Raw genomic sequence first — 13,932 nt, forward strand, 5'->3', positions numbered from 1 at the left:
GCAGCAATCAAGTTTGAGAAAGACAGATGCACCCCTATGTTTATCGCAGCACTATTTACAATAGCCAAGAATTGGAAGCAACCTAAATGTCCATCGGTAGATGAATGGATAAAGAAGATGTGGTACATATACACAATGGAATACTACTCAGCCATAAGAAGTGGAAAAATCCAACCATTTGCAGCAACATGGATGGAGCTGGAGAGTATTATGCTCAGTGAAATAAGCCAAGCGGAGAAAGAGAAATACCAAATGATTTCACTCATCTGAGGAGTATAAGAACAAAGGAAAAACTGAAGGAACAAAACAGCAGTGGAATTACAGAACCCAAAAATGGACTAACAGGTACCAAAGGGAAAGGAACTGGGGAGGATGGGTGGCCAGGGAGGGATAAGCGGGGGAGAAGAAGAAGGGGGTTATTAAGATTAGCATGCATGAGGGGGGGAGAAAGGGGAGGGTGGGCTGCACAACACAGAGAGGACAAGTAGTGATTCTACAACATTTTCCTAAGCTGATAGACAATAACTGTAATGTGGTTGTTAGGGGGGACCTGATATAGGGGAGAGCATAGTAAACATAGTATTCTTCATGTAAGTGTAGATTAAAGATTAAAAAAAAAAGAAAAGAAAGAAAGAAAGAAAGAAAAGGGGGATTACTCCTTGATAGGATAAAAGTATTGGTAAATCAAAGATCAATGCATGCTTTAAATATCCTTAATGTTGATCACTTAAAGGGTGTCAGATGATCAGCTATGGAGGTACTCTTTTCTGATAATATTCCTTTCTCTTAATAGAAAAAAAAAAAAGCACTTTCTGTGTGCTGACCTCCAATGAGTCCTGCACAGTGGTATAGAGGGCATGTCAAAGTGTGGGCAAAGGGTCTGTTTGTTTCTATGCAGAAGATCAAGGCCTAGCTTGGATACCCAGAAAATGAACTAAGATACGATATGAGGAGGAGCTTCCGGCATCAGCACTCTCTGGAGGACTTTTGCCAGGGGGATGATTATCAAAAAGCCTCCACAGGGATCTTGGCGATGCTGCGGTTGTGGCTGCATCCACCCCACCGTTTCCTGGACTTGCCATAGGAATGGGGAGGGAGATGTCTAGGCTGGGATGTGCATACAGTGAGACAACGAATTTGACCGGATCTGTACTGTTGGAACTCAACCAGGAGTTGGGAGGGGTGCAAGTTGTAGCACTCCAAAATCTTATGACTATAGACTATCTATGGTTAAAAGAACATATGGGATGTGAACAGATCCCAGAAATGGGCTGCTTTAATTTGTCTGATTTCTCTCAGACAGTTCAAGTACAGTTGGACAATATCCATCATATCATAGACAACTTTTCACAAATGCCTAGGGTGCCTAAATGGTTTTCTTGGCTTCACTGGAGATGGATGGTAATTATAGATTTGCTTTGTTTATGTTACCATATTCCTATTATGTTAATATGTGTGTGCAAATTAGTTAGTAGTTTAAAACCTATACATACTTAAGGTACTCTACAAGAAGATATGTCAAAGAAATAATCAATCCTCCCATGTTTCCTTCCATATGCTACATCTGTAGCTTTTCTTCTTCCTTCCTAATTACAACCCTTAAATAGAATTCGTGCCTCATATCGAAGTTACCGAGTATCATAATTCCTCCAGGTGGTAAAGACACCTCGAGACAAGTACGGGGCATAGAAGCCACAGGGCATAAATCTGCAAAGAAGTAAAAAGCTAACCTTTTCAAACAATATGGCTTCTCTCTCACTTACCAACTTAACATTTCCCTGTATGGCCCCAAAAGATGACTGGTTAGCCAGAGACAGGTAAGATTCCTCAAGGGAGGAACAACCTAAGACAGGCACAGTCGCAGGTAGGCCATCAGGTGAGAATTTGGAGATCAACAGAGGTGAGGCTCAGAACCTCACCCCCCCTGCTTTGAGAGAAATCTTCTGCATCCGTGGATGGTTTATTGCCCTTGTCTAGCTTGGATTAACACATAGTCTACAGGCACATACCTGATCATCTACAATTGCTCTCTTACAACACTAAACTATGTTTTCTACCTTTATCTTGCATCTACCTACCACTTCAGCATTTTATTAAAAATAAAAAAAATAATAATAATAAAGGGAGAAATGTAGGATCAACATATAAATCAACTATAAAAATCAAACGAATATTCATATTTGACCTGATTGTTTATAGTTCATAATGCGTGATCAAAACCGAAAGTTTCTGTGATGAATGCCCCTGTACTGTTCACCATGTAAGAATTATTCACTATGTAAAGATTCGTTCACCATGTAAGAACTTGTTCATTATGCTTCAGAAGATTGGAGACTGACGAGAATTACGCTTGAGATGGATTAATGATTGTACATTGAGCATTGACCCCCCTATACTGAATTTTACTGTTGTTAACAACCATTTGATCAATAAATATGAGAGATGCCCTCTCAAAAAAAAAAAAGTGATAAAAGCTACACATCACTATTTAATTTTCATAAGGCAACATTTCTCCTACCACCAAAATGCTATAGTACCTTGGTAATATATACAGTCAAAATGTGAAAGGTGAGTAATTTGCCACTAGCTTACATTTTCTATGACAAATGTCCACTCTTTATCTTCAAATTCCTCTGCATGGGGATCCTGTAACAAAAGCAAAATATTAAGTTGGAATATATTCCTTGAATCCAATGAATCCAATTAAGAAAATACAAACAGCCTTGCTTTTAGCCTTTATCAACTTTTAAAAGTAGACAATCAGAATGGCCTACTCTTATGAAACTTCCATAATTTCTCTACATTTAATTCATGAGAAATTATTTTACTTATGTTGATATATGTCATTATCTTCCATCATTGCATAGATAACAAGAGAAATAATTTAGTGAGCAAACTATAAAGAAGTACTTCACTGATATAATAAATGCTCATATAAAGCCCTGCCTTCAGAGGAGAAAGACAAGTACCAAATGATTTCACTCATTTGTGGAGCATAACAATAAAGCAAAAGTGAAGGAACAAAAGAGCAGCAGACTCACAGACTCCAAGAAGGGACTAGCAGTTACCAAAGGGAAGGGATAGGGGTAAGGGAGGGTGGGTGGGAAGGGGTAAGGGTAAGGGTAAGGGAGGGTGGGTGGGGAGGGAGGGAGAAGGGGATTAAGGTGCATTATGATTAGCACACATATGTAGGGGGGTCACAGGGAAGGCAGTATAGCACAGAGAAGACAAGTAGTGACTCTATAGTATCACACTACACTGATGGACAGTGACTACAAGGGAGTGGAGGGGGGACTTGATAATGTGTGTGAATGTAGTGACCACAGTGATGCTCATGTGAAACCTTCATAAGATTATATATCAACAATACCTTAATAATAATAATTTAAAAAAACAGTAAAAACAAAAAGCCCTCCACTCATTTTTATACCTACAAGTATTTTAAACTAAAAGCACTACTTGAGGCAAGGTTTTCTTTGTTGCAGAGGTTATATAAACATCTAGAATTTCAAAGCACTGCAAAGGACTTCATAATCTATACAAAATGGCAAATTGGCATGGCTACTGATACCCTCCATCCCTCCCCACTTCCATTTACCTTGGGAATGTATCAGAAACCTGAAAAGGGGAAATGGATCCTACAACCAAATGCAACTTTTGCACATATTTACTTTAAGAGGATGTAGAGGTGTTATTCGGATTCAACCATAGAGGTCCTTGCCTTTGAAGACAAACAATCTAAATAACTACACAATGAATGAAATACATGGTTCCACCAGAGATTAGAAAACAATATATCACTTTTTACAGGAATGAAATGGAAAAGCTTTATGTGAGAGAAAACATCTGAGCTAGGTGGGACTGTATAGGATTTCCACAGATACTAAAATAGGCAAAAGGCAACAGAGCATACTAAATAAAAAGAAAAGTAGTGGGATCACATAATCTGTGAATTTAACTTACTTAGATTCAACTCCATGTGTTAGAGACGGGGAAGGGTTGGAGGTACTGAGTGAGAAAATACATAAACAGAGAAGGCTTTTGGCTCAACATTCAACTCTAAGAGTGAGTGAGAGTGCACATAGGTGAGGAATGAGCTCTTCTCTTCCACTGAGTCTCAAGTTCCACATACCTCTCACTGGGAAGTGTCTTATTTATGACCGATTCTACTTCAGTATATTATTAATCTTCTGTTTCTATTGACACCACTGAGTTTAGGTACTTATCACTTTGTGCAAAAGCTATTTCAAGATAAAAATGACTGCAGCATTCTCTCCGTCTCTCTGCTCTCCAATCAATCTTGTATGCCAGATTAATTCTCCCAAACCAGAGTTCTGGTTCATATTATTACCAACTCAGATTTCTTTTATGACCCCTACAACCTATGGCATAAATCCCAAACTCCTTGGTTTCTTCTTCATTTCTGTTTACTTCTTTTTTACCTTAAAAGCATGGTGGCTGACTGACTCTGAGCTGTACTGAGGCAACTATTTCTATTTATAAATTCACACAAATGGAATAAAAACTTGCCAAAAAGGAGGGTCTTGGGTGGTGATGGGCAGGAGGAGGTAGAAAAAGGTAGAAGGGAAAGAGAAGGAGAGAATACTACTTAATACTTGTTTCCCTAGCCAGGCCCTGACCAGGAAGTAGGTTTATGGAAACAGAATACTGTAAGTGTTGAGGTTGCTTTTCCATGAGGTATTTAGGTCACAAACAATACTATTTTAGAGGACAAGTAATACAGTGGGACATAGTGCTGGGGAAAGTGACATCTTAGGGCCCTTCCTGCCTGCCCTTGCCCTTTCATTTTGTTGAGGAATGAAGCATCACTCCAGCATAGCTAGTAGAATAAATAGTAATAATAATACAAAATACTTACTGACCACACACTCCTCCCTATTACTGTGCTAAGTTTTTTAATCACCACATCAACTTATAAAATAGGTATACTATTTTTATTTCCATTTAACAAAACAGAAAACTGAGTCCTAAAAAATGGAACATCCCATAGTGAACAACTAATGATACTTAAAACTATGTTATAGCTCCAAGTCTATCGGAACTAGCCATGTTGTTAGTTCAGTTTTTCCACTGTTTCCCCAGGACCTAGAAAGTATTGGGCACACAGTAGACTCTCAAAAATATTTGATGAATGAATTAATGAGTACGTACCTTATAAACTGACAAATATTGAACACTGCCTTACATATGACACATATTAATTCTTAAAGCAGATGAAACCTTTTTTAAAAACACAGATAATGTAACACCCTGTAAAGAACAATTTCAGTGGAACCAAGGATGCATCTGATAGGGCAAAGGTAGTAAAAAGATGTAAAAGAACCACAGTAACAGTCATTTTCAAACAACTTTAAAATGGCATATCTACACAATTAGCTATTTATATTATTGACCAGACAAAAACAGCTATCATGAAAATTGCTTCTAGCTTGAATTAATTAAGTCTGCTTTGTATTCTACTTTCTGCCCTCTAGAATCTACTTTCTTACCATTAAAGTAAAAAGAATGGCTTAAACAGCCATTTTCCTTTTTGAAACCCTAAAACGTTTTTTTTTTTTTTTTCATTTACTAAAAACAGTTATTTTGAATCTAATTCAAATTTCAAAAATAGGCATGCAGGCTAATGAAATTAACTTCTGGTTAAATCATTGAAAAATGAAACATACTAAAAACTGTTTAAAGAAGTATTTTGTCTATGAACATACCTTTGTAAATACTAAGAACAAAATGGGTTCAGAGCAGTCCTTTCCTATTTGCAAATTTCAAAATTAGGTGAATTTTGAGACTTTAATATAAGTGAATGGAAGGGGAAAATATGCAAAAGTTTCCATTTGAATATTTTAAATGATGTTCAAAAACAAGGTCTAAAAATTACCATGAAAGCACAAAAAGTAGTTTTGTTTTACTTTTCTGCTTTTCTATTAGTATTCTGGGAGTATGGAGAAGTCGGGAAGATGAAAGTTGAAATACTGGTTGAAAATATTCCTTAAATGTTTAAAATGGTCAAAAAGATGCCTCAAAAGCACAACGGAACAGAAATATCTAATACAGTAAACTGGGTAATTTGTTTTTGGTTTTGTTTTTGTTTTTTCTAACAGATTAACACTCAAAGTCATAAAAGTTCTGTGATAAGGATATGCTGAACATTCTCATTTGTACTTGAAAAGTACAATTAATCTCTTACTTCTCCAAGTAATATTTTAAAAGCCACTTTCAACTAAGAATCACTCATGCATATCTTTTCTCCAAACACATGGCTGTCAGCTACTTACTAGCTATATTCTAACCCTTGCTCTCTATCATCAGTTTTTTAAAGTTGTATAAATGTGTCCATTCATTTGCTTTACCAATATAAACAGCAGACTAAATCAAAATATTTAAGAAATTACTTAAACATCCTTCTCAAGCATGTCAGAGATCTTGCTGTTGTAATCTTTATCTACAGTTGTTTTTATTACACAATGGGCAGTACAGTGTAGAAGAAAGAACAGGGCTAAATCAGTGTGATTGCACAAGTCAATTTCTTCTTTCATCTCAGTTTCCTTATTAGTACAATGGGAATAATTACAGAACCTTCGAGTTGCTGTGAGAATTAAAGGAAATACTCCAAAGGTCTTGCTGTTAACTACCAAGTTTACTGTATTATTCCAGTAGTAGAATTATGATAAGAGGAGTTAATAACAGGCTTTTAGGACAGCTCGCTGAAGGGCACTAGGATAATTCTGATCCTCCTAACAAAAAGGAAGAATAGGTACTGTCCCACCACTTATTTCTCTCTGGTCAAATCAAGGATGACATACATGACAACCATAATCAAACAATGTTATAAAGTCAATAACTGTATTATGGAAACTGTATACATAAAGAATAAGAATCTTTCATAAATTAGAATAACTGTATAAAACAGAGCATTTAAAAGTAGTATTCCATTTATGGGTTAGTACATAAACATTCACCATATTGTTTTGCCCTATTGATTTCTGCAGTAGTTCCTGATCAGTGAATTTATATATTAGATCCCAAAATCAAAAGCACTTCTTTATACAGCGATTTTACTCTAAGCTATATAACAGTGCTCTACTTAAATATTTGGTGGATTTTCACAAACTTTGTGTTACTAAATTATGCTTAATGACATGCTGTTCTACAAAAGTAACATCAACACAATTGGAATGATTCAAAGAAGAAATAAAGCATTTGTTTCCTAATTTCACCACTTTCAAAAAAGCTAAAAACTGCGACACACTTGTCTCCACCATTCTTGGGAGCAGGTAAGAAGCTGATCATAAAAGTAAATATTCTAGTGCTTATCACCATTTGTGTGAGGATTAATTCATAATGTTTCATGAAATATGGGAGACTTGCAAGAAAAAACACATGTAAAACAGGCATATAGGTATTTGCACAGCTATGTTTTTGGAGCTGCAGTCTGAATTTGTAACCAGAATTTTGCTTTTAAACTACAGTACTTAAGAAATATTAAAATCAGTAAAATATTTATCAAATATAAACTTAAAACTTATCTTCTTACATTAACATCAATAAATTATTTATTGAATACTAATTTTAAAATATATTTTGTTAGTCAAATAAGGCTAACCAAATGAAGCTCAGGACTAAGAATTCCACAAACCTCAGCTTTCCACAGGAAAAGCACTTTAAGGTTTCCTGTGGGTAGAATGTATGCAGTAGTAAAAGAAGTATTCCCTGATCTTAATTATAACATGTTCAACTTATAACATCCCAAATTTTTCTGACTTTATAGACTATAAAATACTCTGACACCCTTGCATTGTCATAAATTGCTATGTCCCTAAAAGTAATGCACATTAAGGTACCAGGCTGGTCACAAATATATAGAACAATGGATACTGAAATATTCTGTCATTTAGAACCGTGTTTACATAATAAATCTGTAACTTATAAAAATAGAACTTACCTTAAAAAGTGTCACGGTGATTTCAATGTTTTCAGGAACAGGCCAGACTACAACACCACGATATGGGTTTTTTATTCCAGGTTGCCAGCTATGCACCTACCAGAATAAAAAATAATGGCTTCAATATAAAACACAGGAAATGGAATGTCAGTAATTTACAAAAATATATTGACCCTTTTTAACTATCTACCAGATCTGTAGTCTCTCTGAAACAAAAATGATCAGGTAAATAAAACTTTTCAAACATTAAACTTGGGTCATGACTATTATATCACATGACAACTACAGATTTACTATCTGTAAACAAACCTTCACACTCTCCCACATATGCACAAAAAAGAATATACAAAAATGAGGTGTCTCATATTTTCAAAAGCTATTATTTGTGACTGGACACAATTTTTGTTAGAAGAAATATTTTAAAAATTATTTTTTGATTTAGGAACTTAAAAGCAAATTCATTCTTTAAAAGGAAAAACAAATGGTAGACTTTGCATTTAAGTTCATCTCCCATTAAACTAGAAGGTTTATTTGGGGCAAGTAAAGGAGAAAGCAGTTCTTACAGTTAATACTTCTAGTACTTATAACTTTAAAGATTCTTTTTCCTTATAAATGTTAATTATTAAGATTCTCTAGGGAAACCTCTCCCAACCCCAAGTTTGTTCCCATCACTATAGTTATTTCTTTGTGGTGGCATTTCCAGCCAAAGCTGATGGGGACTGGGTATGCCTAGACACTTCAAGGGATTCTTCATCTCTATGGGCTGTAGGATTGTCCACAGACATGCCACAATGAAGATGATAATAAAAGCTAATACTTATGGAGTACTTTCTATATGTCAGTTCATTGGAATTTACTTATGTTTAACTGGATTAATCTACACAAGAACCCTATGAGGTAGCTATTATTCATTCATTCATTCATTCATTCATTCACTTACTTGCTCACTCAACTGATACTATCTGCTAAGCACAGCCTAGGAACTGTGGTAGTAAAAAATCAATCTTAGTGGTGTTCACAATATAGTAGGAAAGAAAAGCAAACAAAATAAAGTAAAATACGTAGTATGTTAGGTAGAGGTTAAGTGCTATGGGGGGAAAAATGGGAGTAGTGAAGGATGGAAGGAGCAAGGGAAAATAACAATTTTCAATAGGGTAGTCAGAAAAGGTGAAACTTGATAAGTCCTTATCATGGGAAGAGCTTTCTAAGGAAACTGAACGGCAGCTAGAAAGGTGCTGAGCAGTCAGGAACAGCTAGGCCAATGTGGCTTGAGCCCAGTGGTCAAAGAGGAGAACAGTAGGGGACAGTAACAGAGAAATAATGGAGGGCCCAATCATATAAGGCTCTGGCAGGCCATTGCAAAGATTTTGGCTTGTAATTTGAGCAACATTAGAGGCCCCTGAAGGGTTTTAAGCAAAGGAATGATTTAAAGTTATGTTTAAAAGATGCACTCTAGATAATGTGTTAAGAATAGACTCTAGACATAAGAGAGGAAACAGGGAGCCCAAATAGGAAGGTACTGCAATAATCCTGGGTAGATCTAATGGTGACCTGTAGGGCTGGTAGGAAAGTAGGACAAATTGGTTGGGTATATTTTATATTTTCAAGAAAAAATTAACAAGATTTGCTGTCTGGTCATATGAGAGAAAGACAGTAGCCAGAGCTGATTCTAAGGCTTTTGCCCTTGAGCAACTAGAAGAAAGAAATTGCTATTAACAGAAAGGCAAGACTGCAGAATCAGGTTGGGGAAGTAAGACTGAGAACTTAGCTTTATGTACACTAAAAAGCTAAAGTGTATGCAAACATAGATGTTAAAAAGGGCAGCTGGACATATGTGCTTGGAATTATGAATTTGGGAATCATCAGCATATATGATACTTAAAGCTTAAGAGTGGAGGTGATCCCAAGTCAGTGAGTACAGATAGTATGATATGAAGGTTCAAGAACTGAACCTTGGAGCACAGCAATAACAAGTCCAGGAAATGAGGAATCAGCAAAATAGAATTAGTAAAGTATAAGGAAAACCGGAGGTGTGCTGAAAGTATAGTGAAGAAAATGTTTTTAAGAAAAAACCTGAGCCAAACCTTGGTAGTAGGTCAAATTGGAAGAAGCCTGAAAAACAACCACTGGATTTAGCAAAGCAGAACCCATTACTGACTTCACAAGAGCAGTTTCGGTGGAGTGATGAGGGCAAATGCTTGATAGGTTCAAGAAAGAATAGGAAAAAAGAAAATGAACATAGCAAAATACTCAACTCTGCTGAGGTATTTTTCTGGAGAAAGAGAGAAATAGGTTAATCTTAGTGGGAAAAATAATGTTAGAAGAGAACTTTTTAATAAGAGAAAAATATTTTTATGCTGATGGGGAAACATCCAGTAAAGAAGGAAATTGTAATGACACAGAAGAGAAAGAATTGCTAGAGTAATGTCCTTAACAGTACAAAAGAAGACTGACTGGACTTTGCTGGAAGCACAGACCATTCTTCCATAATAATAGAAAAGAGGTTAAGTTTATGAGTGAAAACGCATGTCAGAGAATAGATTTAATAGGCAAGGAAATGGGGGCACACACTTGCCCAAGATCACAAAGCAAGTAAGTAGCAGTACTTGGATCTGAAATCAGGAAATGGAACTAAGAAAGGATCAAGATCATGGAAACTTACGTCCATACAAATCTTCCAATACCTTGTTAGTTTAAAATACCAGCAGAAGAGGAAGATTAAAGATGGCAGCCTGAGAAGTGAAACAGAGGCCTTCTCCCAAAACCACATATAATATGAATATAATTAATATAACTAATCCTGAAAGAGCAACAGGAAAGAAGGCTGTGCCAGAGAGCACACACCTGGAGAAAAGAACAGACCTCATGGAATAGGGTAAAGTACCAAAGCTGTGACCCGGCAGGACCCAAGCCCTTTGCCCAACCCAGCTCACTTGCAGGAGGAAGAGAAATGGAGCAGGGACGGAGTGGAGGCCTGGGACTGCTGAACACCTAGCCCTGGAAATGTGCTCTGGGAGCACAAACCTACATTGCATGGTGCTCTGGTGATTAGTGGGGTTGGAAAGCTAAGAAAGGTGGAATACCTGGAGAGACTGAGATTCCAGCCACTTGTGGAAAACAAGGATCCATATCCGGCTTCTCTGGGACAAAAGAAACGTGGACAGTTTCAGAGACTTCCTATCAGTGAGAGGGCTGCTAAAGGGCAAAGATTCCATGGAGTTTACTACTCAGGAGAAAGGATAGGTAGAAAAAATTGTCTGAGGCAGACTCTGCCCAGCAGGTTAGAAACTTTCAGGAGCTTCAGGCGCTCCATCCCCCTGGATGGCTATGCAGCTCCAAAGCCCCCCACTATGATATGCAGCCTGCTGCATCTTCCTCATGGCCAGACTGCACCTGGCTCACTAACTGGTAGCCCCTGCCCTGGGGACAAGCCAGCCGTATGGAAGCCCTGTCTACAGCAGCTACAAATGCAAAGATTAGAGGCTTACACCTGTGTGTTCGCCCCACTGATTCTGGCACTGGAAACAGGCACAGCAAACAGAAAGCAGGAAACAGCATTTTCCTCCCCCCCCAGGTACCAGCACCGGTCCCCCTGTGACCCACGACATCACTCCAGAGGTTGTGCATCTCTACGGAGTAGAGCTTCTGAGCACTAGAGGACACCACATATAAATATGAAACACCAAATGAACCTGGCTCAAACCAAAACCCCAAAATACCAGAAAAATGGTAAAGTGAAACTGAACTCATCTATCTTCGTGAAAGATATTTCAAAATAAAAATCACAAACATGCTCATGGAGTTACAGAAAAATATCCAACATTTCAGGAATGAATTCAGGGCAGAGATCCAATCATAACAGAATAGAATGGAGGGATTTAAAAAGAGATTAGATATGGTGGAGGAGACAATAAGTGAAATGGAAATTAGAGAAGAGGAATACAAAGAAGCTAAGGCACAGAAAGAAAAAAGGATCTCTAGGAATAAAAGAATATTGAGAGAATTGTGAGACCAATCCAACTGGAACAATATTCATATAATAGGGGAACCAGAAGAAGAAGAGAGAAAAAGGGAAAGTGTCTTTGAGGATATAATTCCTGAAAACTTCCCCAATCTAGGGAAGGAGATAGTCTCTCAGGCCATGGAGGTGCACAGATCTCCCAAAACAAGGGACCCAAGAAAGACAACACCAAGACATATAATAATTAAAATGGCAAAGATCAAGGAAAAGGACAGAAAAATAAAAGCAGCCAGAGAAAAAAACAACACATACAAAGGAAAACCCATCAGACTATCATCACATTTCTCAGAAGAAACCTTACAGGTGTGAAGGGGGTGACATGATATATTTAATGCAATGAAGCAGAAGGGGCTAAACCAAGAATATGTTACCTGGGAAGGTTATCATTTAAATTTGAAGGAGAGATTAAACAATTTCCAGATAAGCATAAGCTGAGAGAATTTACCTCCCACAAACCATCTCTACAGTCTATTTTGGAGGGACTGCTATAGGCAGAAGTGTTCCTAAGGCTGAATAGTTGTCACCAGAGGTAATAAAACCACAGTAAAGAAAGTACAACAATTAATTACTAAGCAAATGCAAAATTAAATCAACTACCCCCAAAGTCAATCAAGGGATAGACAAAGAATACAGAATATGATACCTAATATATATAGAATAGAGGAGGAAGAAAAAGGATGAGGAAAAAAAAATCCTTAGATTGTGTTTGTAATAGCATACTAACTGAGTTAACTTAGACTCTTAGATAGTAAGGAAGTTAACCTTGAACCTTTGGTAACCACACATCTAAAGCCTGTAATGGCAGTAAGTACACACCTATCGATAATCACTCTAAATGTAAATGGTATGAATGTATCAATCAAAAGACACTGAGTCACTGACAGGATAAAAAAGCAAGATCAATCTATATGCTGCCTACAAGAGACTCACTTCAAACCCAAAGATGTAAACAGACTAAATCTCAGAGGATGGAAAAAAACATTTCATGCAACTAACAGGGAGAAAAAAGCAGGAGTTGCAGTACTTGCATCAGACAAAGTAGACTTCAAAACAAAGAAAGTCACAAGAGACAAAGAAGGACATTACATAACGATAAAGGGGTCAATCCAACAAGAGGATATAACTCTTATAAATATCTATGCACCCAACACAGGAGAACCTACATATATGAAACAAATACTAACAGAATTAAAAGGGGAAATAGAATGCACTGCATTCATTCTAGGAGACTTCAACACTCCACTCAACCCAAGGGACAGATCAACCACACAGAAAATAAGTAAGGAGACAGAGGCATTGAACAACACATTAGAACAGATGGATCTACCAGACATCTACAGAACTCTACACCCAGAAGCAGCAGGATACACATTCTTCTCAAGTGCACATGGAACATTTTTAAGAATAAATCATATACTAGGCCACAAAAAGAGCCTCAGTAAATTCAAAAAGACTGAAATTCCACCAACCAGTTTCTCAGACCACAAAGGTATGAAATTAGAAATAAATTAAGTAAAGAGAACGAAAAAGCTCATAAACAAATGGAGGCTTAACAACATGCTCTTAAATAACTAATGATCAATGGCCAAATAAAAACATAGATCAAGCAATACATGGAGATGAATGACAACAATAATTCAACACCACAAAAATCTGTGGGACACAGTGAAGACTGTGCTAAGAGGGAAGTATATTGCAATACAGGCCGACCTCAGGAAAGATGAAAAATCCCATATGAACAGTATAAACTCACAATTAACAAAACTAGAAACATAAGAGCAAACAAAGTGCAAAGTGAGTAGAAGGAGGCACATAATAAAGATTAGAGCACATATAAACAAAATCAAGAAGAATAAAATAGAAAGAATCAATCAAAGCAGAAGCTGGTTCTTTTTGAAAATAAACAAACCAGATAAACCCCTAGCCAGACTTCTCAAGAAAAAAAGAGAGT

At 36.9% G+C, this 13,932-nt stretch overlaps 1 protein-coding gene across 10 annotated transcripts in view; it reads right to left on the bottom strand.

Moving 5' to 3' along the window:
* EHBP1 (EH domain binding protein 1) overlaps window positions 1–13,932 on the bottom strand; it is a 433,785-nt gene that overhangs the window by 330,346 nt on the left and 89,507 nt on the right. For all 10 annotated transcript variants that reach the window (XM_073212603.1, XM_073212598.1, XM_073212633.1 and 7 more), the window contains 2 exons: window positions 7,961–8,056; window positions 2,593–2,646 (listed from right to left, as the gene is read on the bottom strand). In XM_073212603.1, coding sequence (XP_073068704.1) covers window positions 2,593–2,646; window positions 7,961–8,056 — 150 coding nt within the window. The remainder of the gene's footprint in view (window positions 1–2,592; window positions 2,647–7,960; window positions 8,057–13,932) is intronic.

Source organism: Manis javanica, chromosome 1 (assembly GCF_040802235.1).
Source record: "Manis javanica isolate MJ-LG chromosome 1, MJ_LKY, whole genome shotgun sequence".
NCBI classification, from domain to species: Eukaryota; Metazoa; Chordata; class Mammalia; order Pholidota; family Manidae; genus Manis; species Manis javanica.